Source organism: Hemibagrus wyckioides, linkage group LG01 (assembly GCF_019097595.1).
Source record: "Hemibagrus wyckioides isolate EC202008001 linkage group LG01, SWU_Hwy_1.0, whole genome shotgun sequence".
NCBI classification, from domain to species: domain Eukaryota; kingdom Metazoa; phylum Chordata; class Actinopteri; order Siluriformes; family Bagridae; genus Hemibagrus; species Hemibagrus wyckioides.
In genome coordinates, this window is record NC_080710.1 from 8,444,224 (window position 1) to 8,456,110 (window position 11,887).

The 11,887-nt window shown below is 40.4% G+C and overlaps 1 protein-coding gene across 2 annotated transcripts; it reads left to right on the top strand.

The window, feature by feature from the left end:
• The first annotated feature begins 240 nt into the window (after positions 1-240).
• Positions 241-11,872, top strand: osgin2 (oxidative stress induced growth inhibitor family member 2). 2 transcript variants are annotated; one of them, XM_058390892.1, is made up of 6 exons: positions 241-570; positions 4,975-5,061; positions 5,155-5,291; positions 5,517-5,708; positions 8,809-8,900; positions 9,202-11,871. In XM_058390892.1, exons 2-6 carry the CDS (start codon positions 4,995-4,997, stop codon positions 10,472-10,474), a joined length of 1,761 nt encoding a protein of 586 aa, XP_058246875.1. In that variant the 5' UTR covers positions 241-570; positions 4,975-4,994; the 3' UTR covers positions 10,475-11,871. The 2 variants fall into 2 exon arrangements, with proteins under 2 accessions (XP_058246875.1, XP_058246880.1); XM_058390897.1 differs by lacking the exon at positions 241-570 and adding an exon at positions 583-858 and having other exon boundaries at positions 9,202-11,872.
• Positions 11,873-11,887: the final 15 nt, after the last annotated feature.

An 11,887-nucleotide genomic window follows, 5' to 3' on the forward strand; every position in this document is an offset into this window, starting at 1 on the left:
TTTCCATCAGTAAACATATGCGCATGCGCACTACATTAATTGCAGAAAACCTTATTTCCTACAACCAATACTAAGTAACAAATTAGCCTAACTGTAGAACTGCTAAGTTTGTGTCTGCGTCCCAAACTGCGTGCTACCACACTAAATGCTAAACTAGTATGCTATCTGTAATGGATGTCTTTTTGCCAGGCAGTTTAGTACACTAGTTTGCGGTTTGGAACGCTGCCTAGGTTACCGTGTACATGGGAGCTCTGGTACGAAATAGCCACGCTGCCTCTCTCTCTCTCTCTTTCTCTCTCAACGCTGTGTGTGTGTGATGCTGAGTGTGTGCGCGCGCGTGTGTGAAGACGTGAAGACGACGCGTCAGATACTCGAACCGGTCATCTTTTCACCCGAACTGCTTGGTTATCTCGTGACACACCAGGCAGACCGAGCGCATCCGCGTGATTAATGGTGCTCTCGCACACTGTTCGTATCCTCCCACCGGCGTCGCGCACTATTTACGCTGCCCACCAGTGCTCGCGACTCTTCGCGCACAAGAGCATCGGAAGCCTTTTTGTTCGCGTGGAGGTAAGCAAGAAATCATCAACGTGAAAGATTGCACATGTTTCATGGTGGGCGAATTCACATAATACGCGGACGTGTCCTAAATTGAATGCAAGGTGGCTGACACGACGCAACCAGCTCGGCATGATGTAGGCTGCTGCTCTATTCCTCAATATAGGGCAGCGTTTATTCTCCAGGGCTCCTTGTTCGCTGCTTGCCATCCTGACTTACTTGAAGTGTATTGCGCACGAAGTTACAAGTTTAAGGTGAATGAGAAGTGAGAGAAGAGGAACATTTGACTGCTGTGAAGTGGTGATTTTTTATTTTTTATTTTATTTAAAACCAGATCCAGATTTAGATGTAGCATCCAGCAAACCATTATATGGAAACAGTGCGTTTATCAAAATGAGCTCATGATAGAAAGAGCTAAAAACAATAACTTCATATAGTCTCCAGGGCTTAATGATATAAGAAGTATTGATGCAGTGTATTAAGACATTTTTCATTGTATGGTAGTTCTGAAGAGTAAAATGTTCACAGTATTTTACAGTACCTTTAATAATAAATGGTGTATTATTCACATGGCCACTGTTAAAATTACACAACACATTGCAATGCATTTGTAACTTCTTTTTTTAAGGATTCTGTGTGAAAATGAATAGCCGTAATCCGAAGTACTAGGCTTGCTGAGTAAATATGCAAACATACAAAAACTTATCTAAATAATCTGAGACCGTATCAGCTAGGCAGACTCCTGTGCTTCCTTACAAACACTCATTTAGACAAAACTGTACATTAAGCAAAGGTTTGGTGAAAAAGAATATAACAAATCTTTTTTTTTACAGACTTGATCATGCTGTGTCAAATTGTTGTTGTTGACAGAGTATGATAGATTTTAGAATTTTTATTGCTTAGCCACTTAATATTCTTAGTCATTTCTAACTGCGTTTAATGCTATTCTAATTAATTTAATTAGAATATTACGTTTCATTGCATTTTACAGTATTTCCTCATTTTAACAGGTTGCAGCACACTGTGAGGAGGCATATTGTTGTTGGTAGCCCATTCTGAATCTGAAAAACACAGTGCTAATCTGACCCTGTGATACGCCATAGAGAATGTGGTCAGGAGACTGTTAAAATGGGGCAGTGGGCTGGAAATACCAGTTCCCAAACTTGTCAATGCTCTCACTCTCCCATCCCAAACCATAACACACACACACACACACATGTACATGACATGACAATTATTCCTGGAATCCCATGGCAAGCACATTTTTAAAACAGCAAGAAAATAAACATAGGCAGGTGAGGGTCGAGTATGACCAGAGGTGTGATCATGGGGGATTTATTGCCCCCAAAATGAGATGTGAGTGAGCATGCTTAGATAATAGGGTTATCAAGCTCTGTTGAAACTGTGTATGGTTAACTTTGTCATGGAATGGCAAACTCCAATGCTTTTTTTGTGATGTAGTATTTTACCAAGGAGCAGCAGTGGCCCCTATCTAGACATGCTAATAAGTGTTTTGTATTTGTAACTTTTATTAAAAAATAGCTTGCTTAACATTAACATAATGGATTTTTCAAAATACTGCCAAAAAACAATTATTTTTCAGAGTACCCTAATTAAGCCAGTATTACATGCAGCCCTGGCAAAAGCCATCCTGAAATTCGGTTCAAATATAACTCTCAAAAATGGAAAGGGGGCTTTAGTTGAAACCCTACCCAATTTAAGTATCACGAAAGATACAATATGTACGTATTATTGGCACATGCATAGGATTCTTCATAGAAGATCCTTTAGGTTAATGTTATCTCATTTAAGGAAGGTGTAAAAAACAGTATCCACGTAACACCATTTTGCTCTCCTAAAGACACTTCTAAGCTTTAAGATCTAGATATTGTTCTAAATGAGTTTCACAGTTCACTTTATTATATACAGGCACCGAAGGCATGGTTAGGTCTGTTAAAATTAAACAGTTCTCTCAGTTAAAGGTGATTATGGTTAGTTGAGGAGATTGTCTTATATTTTTTTCAATTATTTTCAGCCTAAGCTCTAAAAATCAACAAAAATAGCAGTGAAGCCAATCCCAGTAATATGTATTATAGCTGACAATAATAAATGGTCAATAAATTTGAAACAAAATGTGTACTATGTATTAGCCATTGAGATATTTCTGTGTTTCAGTCCTAGGTTTATTTCTGCTGTGTCTTTCCTTCCTTCGACTTTCAGGTTTTTAGGGTAAAAAAAGCAAAAAAATAAATAAATATAAATGGTATATTGATATAATTGATATCAATATTTCAATACTGTTCATAGTAAGATTAAGTATTAAACTTTGAGCTAGTTTATATTCTCACCAACTGCTCACGATTATTTACCCACTATTATTTACCACTACCCACTTCCATTCTACATACTAGATTTTTATCCTTCTGGTAGTATTCCATGAGGAGGCAAAGTTTGTATAAATTTAGACATGGAGCTCTTTCATTACATTATTTACTGTACTGTACATGCCTGTATAAATCAGGCTGAATAATTGAGAATGAGATGCAGCTTATGCTAAAGGAATAACAAATTAAAGTTATAAAAACACTTCCAAGGTTTAGGTCCGGGAATGAGGATTAAACACGTACACACACACACACATTGCTTGCTTGGCCCTTTGCCGGTTGGCTCTCTCCAGTGACGTTCATCTTTTGTCCCAGATACCAGTGAGTGATCCGAGCATTGGCATCTTTCGTGTGGTGGAGCCACAGGACAGACAGACTCAACAGAGGGTGAAGACCCAACAGATAGTATTAGTGTCAGACACTACTTCTTCCTTCTGTCCTTATCCCTTTGCTGTACATCAGCCACAAGCTCTACTTAGTCTTTCACAATGGAGAGCACGTTGCCTTCTTCACCACCTGGGACAAGGCCCCTAACCACTTGTCTGGCATGTCCGTATGCAAAACAGAAGGGAGAGAGAAGTCAGGAGAATTTAAAAGTGGTCTGCCAGAGAGTGCAACCTGAGACACAGCTCCGTTTACTGGACCAGGTCTGGTGCGCCCTTTTTTAGAGGCAGGGCCAATCCCTGCTTTCTTATAAGTTTGGGTATGCACCTGCCCATGGCGGAAACCTAGATTACCATATTTCCACCTGCCCAAGCGGAGTTGGGTTTTTGTGAGTTCCACCTGCCTCAGTGCTCTCAGAACAGCCCTGAAATTCTGCATGTGATGTTTCATTACTATAAATGATGATGTCATCCAGATAAGTAGAATGCAGATGGATGGAGGATTCTGTCCATGACTTGCTAAAATGTTGCGAATGTAATGCAAAAGCACACTTAATCTCTGTCCAAACTCTCATACCCGAGTACCCCCCTTTATACAGCTGGGCTTCATGCTCTTGCACCTGAAGCAAATTCTTTTGTCATGTGGCATTGAGGATGCTGAAAGGCTTCCACCCATACAAAAATTTGAAAGTGGAAAATCCCGGCCAATTTTTCCCTAGGATTAGTGGATGGGTAAAGTGAGGACTAACCGACATCTCAACTATGTGTTGAGGCAGAGGGCCAACTTGTCAGTTCAAGGTCCAGGTACTGAGCTTGTTGCTGGGCCATGAGTTTGGCTTCTTTGGTCAGGAACAGCAACAGGTGGACCACCCAGTGGGCATCGGACCAGCCTAACACCAATGCTGAGCACTCATACCGCTCTAAGAACACTATCTAGTCATCCTGTGGTCCCATCTTGTATAGGGCCACAGCAGGTTGCTGGGGCAGCGGCTAAAATACCTGCCTGCTAGACACAATCTGGGCATTGAGCAGGACCTTGTTGTGCTGATCTTGACTGTGGTATAGCTGGAGGGGGTTTTAGAGGTTGGTGAGGTAATGATCTTGGCCAGTGGTAAGGTCTCCATGATGGTGACTCTTCCTCAGTTTATCCCAGGTTTCTGCACCAGTATAACACTGTCTAGAAAGTGTGTAACACTGATTGTCGCTCTCTCTTGAGGCCACGTCTCACCTTTTTGTCCTTCACCACTCACAGCATTATAGAACATCCATCAATCTAATTCCCCACAGGTGTAGAATCCTTACCACTCACCTTCTTTGGCTACCTACCAATTCCCAAGGGTTCTCAGTGCTTCCACACAGCCATGTAGCATATAGAAGTGTTCTGGTGTCACAGTACATAGTATACACAATGATCAGAGATGTGGAAATGCATTTTACATTGGGAATGTGTGATGTGTCCTTTAATGTTATGCACATGATAAATTTATGCTGCATTTGGTGGTGCATGGGTGCATCAACCAACTGAACTGACTTTGTGGTACTTTGTCTTTACTTTCACATGGATAGAAGAAAAAATATTTTTTTTAATGATGTAAAACCTACTGACATTGCTATAAGACATGTAGGTAATTGATGTCTTATTCACACAGTGCCAGCTCAGGCTGTAGAAATGCCTCTTCTGGATGAATGCTCTCTACCCAGAGACTGCCCTCAAACTGTGCCTGTGATCATAGTTGGTGAGTAAAGAATGTGCTATCCAAAAAACAGCTTACACTAGACTCTGCAATTTGGGAATTTCCGAAGCTAGTATAATGTTTCTCCCCCCTCAGGAAATGGTCCTTCAGGTATCTGCTTATCATATCTACTGAGCGGCTATACTCCTTACCTAGATCCGGCAGCTGAGCATCCAAATCCCATACTTTACCACAAACTACAAAAGGCTAAGCATCTACCTATTACAGAGCAGGTGAGTCACATATTGGTGTAGATAACATCATCACAAAACAATATTATTTCCTACTGGATAGGGTGTTTTAACAAACGCAAGATAAGATAAGATGCAGACCAGGGAAACCATGTTTTTACAATAACTGTCCATTTATGATCCTCTTGTCAATCTATATGAAAGCATTACTATTTAACAGATTGCTTATAACAGTGTGATACTCTGTATACATAACTGTGTGTTTAGGATCTGGAGTACCTGTGTGAGGGTTTAGAGGGTCGTTCAGGCAACCCAGTGGCTGTACTCTTCGATACACTACTTCATCCAAATGCTGACTTGGGCTATGAGATTCCTTCAGTTCTGCAGTGGAAGCTGGAGAAGCAGCACCACACTCCCCATCTGGTACTAGGAAAGGGCACACCAGGGGGAGCCTGGCATGTGAGTGAATTTTTCTAGCTAACCAAGCTGGCATTGGCTCTCTTACTGCCTTAACAACTGATTTTTTTTAAGAGTTCTAACAATAGTGCCCAGATTTTGGGCTTTACATTAATTAACTGATAAGTCAAAGTAGCATTTCATTTATGATAAACAAAAATATTCATCATGACCCAATCCCCCATCCTACCTCTTTACACAAAGTTTGTTTAAGCATGTAGTGCTCAGGAATAGTATGGAGCATGGCTAGACCTGCATAACACATCATGTACAAAACATGTTGGAAGCTGGTAACAAGTTGACTGATATTGTAAGTCTCTATTTTTGGACAGGAATGTTAGCCAAACTGAAGTTGAGTTCAGTATATAACTTCAATAAAATTATATAAATTATGCTTGTATTTGTGTTGTGTTGAACTCCTAATCCTGTCTGAAGAAATATATTGTTTCTAGGAGTGTAACAATAAAACTCTAGGGGTATAAAACAAAAATTAAATAAATTTTTCATTCAGTAATGCATTTTAAATAACGTGGTACCACAATAGTACATGGTTAGTATAGCTGTAAGTATTAGCTAAAAATGCATTAGATTTCCATTTTCAGTTAATTAAATTACTAAGAAACTTAATCATGCTGTTGGTATGATCCATTTTGACTCTCACAAAATGGAATGGATGAAAATTAAATATTACTAGTTTTCAATGTTGACTATGACCATGATCAATAACTGTTTCTATGAGTGGTCAACATCTGAATGATGATGAAGTACGTTTTTTTTATGTAATACTCATGTTGTTGGTGGAATGTGTTTAAAACGGAGTGACTGAATAACTAATCCTGCTGAAAGTGTTATTTATGGTCAGCCTCATGTATGTTTTGACAGTTTCTTGGTCTAGAGATTTAATTAAGTGTGAGAATTTAAAAGAGTGCCTCTATTGTCCAAAGGCAACCTCTATAGAGCATCTGGTCAGAACACTTTACTAAGATGTTGGAAAAAGTCAGCTGTTAGTTTCTTGAGCCACCCCATGAAACAACTTGGCTGCTGTTTCTACAGTAATTTTATGTGCTGATTAACATTAAGGTGAAGCAGCTCATGGTCAGCTTTTATGGCCCCACACCGAGTTGACTTCAGCAGTTCTTCTGTGACATCAGGAAGTGCTTCTGTAAGCCTTCTATTCCAATATATTGTGAAAACGATCCGGTAGATGTTTGGGCAGTTTCTAGCTTACTGATGAGAGTCAGGGATATCCACAGTGAAAATGCTGCCTAGCTGATCCACCAGATGATTCTTCAGCAGAGCAAATGCTTTTCAGACCACTGTCTGCATGGAAACACTGTTCCACTGATGTGCACATATCTTCCTCCAGGCCATAGGTCTATCACATGTTTCTATACAGCAAACATGGCACAGCAAGGACCTGAGGCTATTCCAAATGGGAGGACTTACAAAAGATAAACATCAGGGGGGATAACACTTCTCCAGGGACAGGAGACAAACCTGATGGAACTTGCTTTTGCTATAACTGCTTGTTGCAAAGGGAGTTTCCTGGAAGTGGAGCAGTGTGGTACCCATAACAAGTCCAGATAACAGACCTGATGCACTTATAGGAGAGAGAGAGAAGTTGAAAATAATTTCCATTTTGGTGAACCATTTTGGCTGCCAGTTCATTCCTCCAGCAGAATCTTCTAGAGGTGGCCTGCATCCTGTGTAATAGGCCTCACCTATTTTAGGATCACAGTCTACCTTAATACTGATTTTTGGTGGGCAAACAATTGGAGTAGGTCCCTTTTTCAAAACATTGGAGTGGCACACCATACAACTCTTCAGAGCTCCAACTGTCTTATGCTCCAGCATACAAATGGCCTCTGTATCCTGTCTTAATATAGTTATCAATTGTGCTTCTGTATTCCACAGCTGTGAAAGTTTCTCTACATGACAGAGTCACTCAGAGGAAAAGAGGATGCTTGATGTCAGAAGACACTGCTCAGATGTAAAACTGTGCTTTAGATGCTTGGAGAGGACTTGAATTAACCATCCCAGCTGAGTCTTGATTGCAGCTGGTCCTCCAGGAGGGCCCATATGAACTGGATCAGTTGGAGTTGTTGGATGCGGGTGGCCAGATCCACTTGTACACTTGTAACCAAGTGTATTAGACTGGCTATGTCATATCAATCCCAGAGTGTGTTTTTCTGGGACTACATTGTCTAGGTTAAATCAGAGCTTGCTACTTTCTAAACTACACTATTGCAGTAGATGACTGATGATGTTTGGGCAGTTTGTAGCTCACTGATAAAAGTCAATACTATTCTTAGTGATAAGGTTGCATAGCTTATCCACCTTCTTAAGCAGAGCAATGGATTTGTAAACAGTTGTGCTTAGTCAATAGGCTGAAAAGAAAGGCTCTGGGGATTGCCAAAAATACTCTTGAGGGCTAGGTAAGATCTTATTAGGTTGGTTAGTGTGTGAAACTGAGAATGACACCATTGCTCCAGGGATAACATGCACATCTTGGCATATTCATATGCAAATTTTGATCTTTGGGAGTACCTAGATTCCCAAGCTTCTGAGCTACCGGGTAGATCAAGATCATAAACTTCTGACAATTAACAGGGCATAAGTGCCAAGTGACTTGTCACCATTTTGTAAGATGACCAGGCTCAACTTTAGTACCAACTTACAGTTGCCTGTGGGTTTGTCCAGATATAGGGTTTTGGAGGTGGAGCTTAACAACCTGTTCTCTGTAGGACCACTAGTACTCTTCAGCATGTTGCCTGCTGGCATTTGTACAAGATGCGGCACTTCTCATATTTCTTGCCCTTGGCTTTCAGCATGTATTTAGATGGTGTGTGTTCCCTTGCAAATCTGGAATTTCACACACAGTAACATCAGTTTGGAAAATAGTCAGATAAAAATCATTAAGCAATTCTGCTGAGCATACGAACCCAATGCCTTGGAGTTAGTTGATTGTAGTCTTAGAAAACCTTGGAAAACCATGTCCCATCAAGACCTAGTACAGGCTGTAGTATCTGATAATGAAAGCCCTTAGCAAGCTGTAGAGACTTTTTTTTCCTTTTTGATTTTGTTGTTTTTCTTTGTCTCCTAGGCAATGGAAGGATCTATTCTCACCATTAGTCTAGGTATTTGGATGGAGCTGCCAGGGGTGAACTACAGGGATATTATCCCTGAAAAAAGGAGGTACTAATTAAATACCTTAAATCAAATTTATTTACTGTAAATTGCTTGAAGAGAGTCTTCAGAAAACTTGAGTATGCAACCATGATGTAATATTACAGTTGGAACATATTGGAGGTCATCTTATGTCACTTCCTGTAGCATTTGTAAGTGTAACTTAATAATTATGTGCCTAAAAATCAATATTATCAATGACAAGTTGTTTACTTAATGTGAATGTTATCACACATAGAGACATCATCAACTGTAATGTATACTAATAAGTTCTGGTGATTCTTGATGCAGTCTTTGGTCTTTTCTGTAGGAACGTGACCAATGACCGGGCCACTCCAGACGAGCTCTCATCCTACTACAAGAATTATGTAAAGATCATGGGTCTCCAGAAGAACTTTGTAGACAACACCTATGTCACCTCCATTCAAAAACTCTACCGTGATCATGACATTAACCTTGAAAAAGAACATGGGATTGAAAATGACACCAAACTTGGTCAGAGGAACAGAATAGAAAACCATGGCAGTCAAAACGGAACAGAAAACAGCAACAATGGTAGAGACAATGGGTTTTGTAACGGTTTCAAAAATGGAACAGAGAATGGAAGAGGTAAATCAGGAGAGGAGGAGAACAAGAAGAAAAAGGACATGGAGGGATTTGGAGACAACAGGATTCCTAAGGGGTTTTCACAAGGACTATGGGAGGTCAGGGGTTACCAGGAGCTGCCGGGTGACACCCATATTCCTTTCTGCCTATTTGCAGAGAACGTCGTCCTAGCAACAGGGGCGTCTGATTTGCCAGCTCGCTTAGGTGTGGAAGGGGAAGATTTTCCTTACGTCTTCCACAGCGTGCGTGACCTTGGCATAGCCGTCAACCACCATGAGAATTTGGGCCCCACTTCTGACCCAGTCCTGGTGGTTGGGGCAGGTCTTTCTGCAGCTGATGCTGTGCTGTGTGCCTACAACAACAGCATTCCTGTGCTGCATGCTTTCCGTAAGCAGACCGATGATCCCGGGCTAATCTTCAAACAACTACCAAAAACGCTATACCCTGAGTATCACAGGGTCTATCACATGATGTGTTCTCAGACCTACCTGACATGTCCCATTGCCAAACATGGTGCCAACCCTGTAGTTCATAATGCTTCCACACAATTATATCCAGACTATACCAGCTTCCCTGAGCATTGCGTGCATTCTTTTCAGCCTGACATGCACTGCATATTAAGGGGATCGAATGGCGTTCTGAGAGCCTTCAAAGTCTCAATGGTGCTGGTTCTAATTGGAACCTATCCTAGTCTGTCATTCTTGAAGGATCAAGGTCGGTACCTGGGGTTGGACCCCAGCAGGCCCATCTCATGCAGGCACAACCCAGTGGACATAAACCCTTACACATTTGAATGCAGTGCTGAGCCAGGCCTTTATGCCATGGGTCCCCTGGTTGGGGACAATTTTGTGCGCTTCCTGAAGGGAGGCGCTCTGGGCATTGCAAGCTGCCTGCTCAAGAGACTGAAGCAGTTGAAGATGAAAGGGAAACTGATTGGTGATGAAGGGGATAGTAAAGGAGGAGGGGGGTTTGTCTGAAGTCTGCGGAATCATTTTTATAAAGGAAGTGGTAAACTATTTTTACATCTATTTTTAACTATCCAGCTTTCTTAACGTTTTTAATGTAAGCAAAATATGCATTTGACTGTAGACTAGAGGAGAATGTACCCATGACTGCAGTACAACAGAATGGGTAAGAAAGGTATTTGGTATCATGTGTGGAAAAATGTGCCAAATTTTTTATAATGTTTAGGTTACTCAGGCTAATGTTGCAGGTTGTCATGATATTGCACATACTGTTTTGTTTACTTGTTAATACTGCAGATGCTTTAAGACACTCATCCCATAAATGCAATGAAACACAAATGATTTTTAGTCTCATGCAAGCATGGGCAGTCAGATATGAAGCACATGGGAGCCAATAACAAGGAAGAATCCTGGCTGCTCAAGCAGCACTACATGTTTACAGCATTCATGCACATGTCATTTGTAACTTAATTATCCTGGTTAGTGGTGTTTCTGTGGTTTAAGCTACTAATTTGTTTATATTTTGGGGAAGTGAACCAATTAAGTTCATTCAAAAATATCCCTGTGGGGAAGATCAGGATTGTTTGTATGGGAGCAGGATGGGTCAAAAGTGTCAGAATTCCTAGGGAGAAGGCAGGAAGTGGATTAAACATGGTCTTGAGCATATTTCTTAACCCACATTGACTGAATAGGAGACTTAAATATTAACTACCTGATTCCACATCTGTAAAATCTGTCCTCACATGTTTTTGGATTGTTTAGGTGATGAGATGATGATACAGCATGATGCTTTAGACCGAGCAACTAATTGATACCTGTGGGTTTTTAGGTGTTTATATAAAAACAATTCTCATTAACGTAAAGCCGTAACCTCTGGAAAAGACTCAACGTGAATCGATCTAATTGATTTGCTTCCCATGAAAAGTTTCTAGTCTTTCATATTGTTGATGGCTGACCAGATCAGTTACCTGTTATTTCTGATCCAGTCAAAAAAAAAAAACATATGGCCTTGTCAGTGTCTTGTTATTGAGAATTTAAACAACTTGTAAATTATGTATTAATTAATTCTATTTAATTTTACTGATCTTTCTCCTACTTTTTTTCTTTTATACTCAAAGTCAGGCTGTGACCACATGGCCGAAGGGCTAGTGAGACTACAGGGTTTTTATTCCAGCCAAACAAGAATATCATCTGATCCCAACTATTTTATCATTTGATCTGTTTGGCTGGAATGAAAGTCAAGAGTACATTAATCTTCCTATGCATGTCCTTACGACAGGTAAGGGATGTTGCATCGTAGCCTGAAGAATATGTAGGTACAGTTAAGTTGCCAAAAATAAGAAAATAAAATGTTACATAATTGTCTGAATTATGAACTGAATTTGTGCGAATGCTCAAAGTGAATGCTTGTACAATAAGAAATGT

Coding starts and splice junctions, on each gene's coding strand:
- osgin2 (XM_058390892.1), top strand. CDS start 4,995: ATGCCTCTTCTGGATGAATGCTCTCTACCCAGAGACTGCCCTCAAACT. Junction 5,709..8,808: donor CACCAGGGGGAGCCTGGCAT/GTGAGTGAATTT, acceptor TTTGTCTCCTAG/GCAATGGAAGGATCTATTCT. Junction 8,901..9,201: donor ATTATCCCTGAAAAAAGGAG/GTACTAATTAAA, acceptor TCTTTTCTGTAG/GAACGTGACCAATGACCGGG.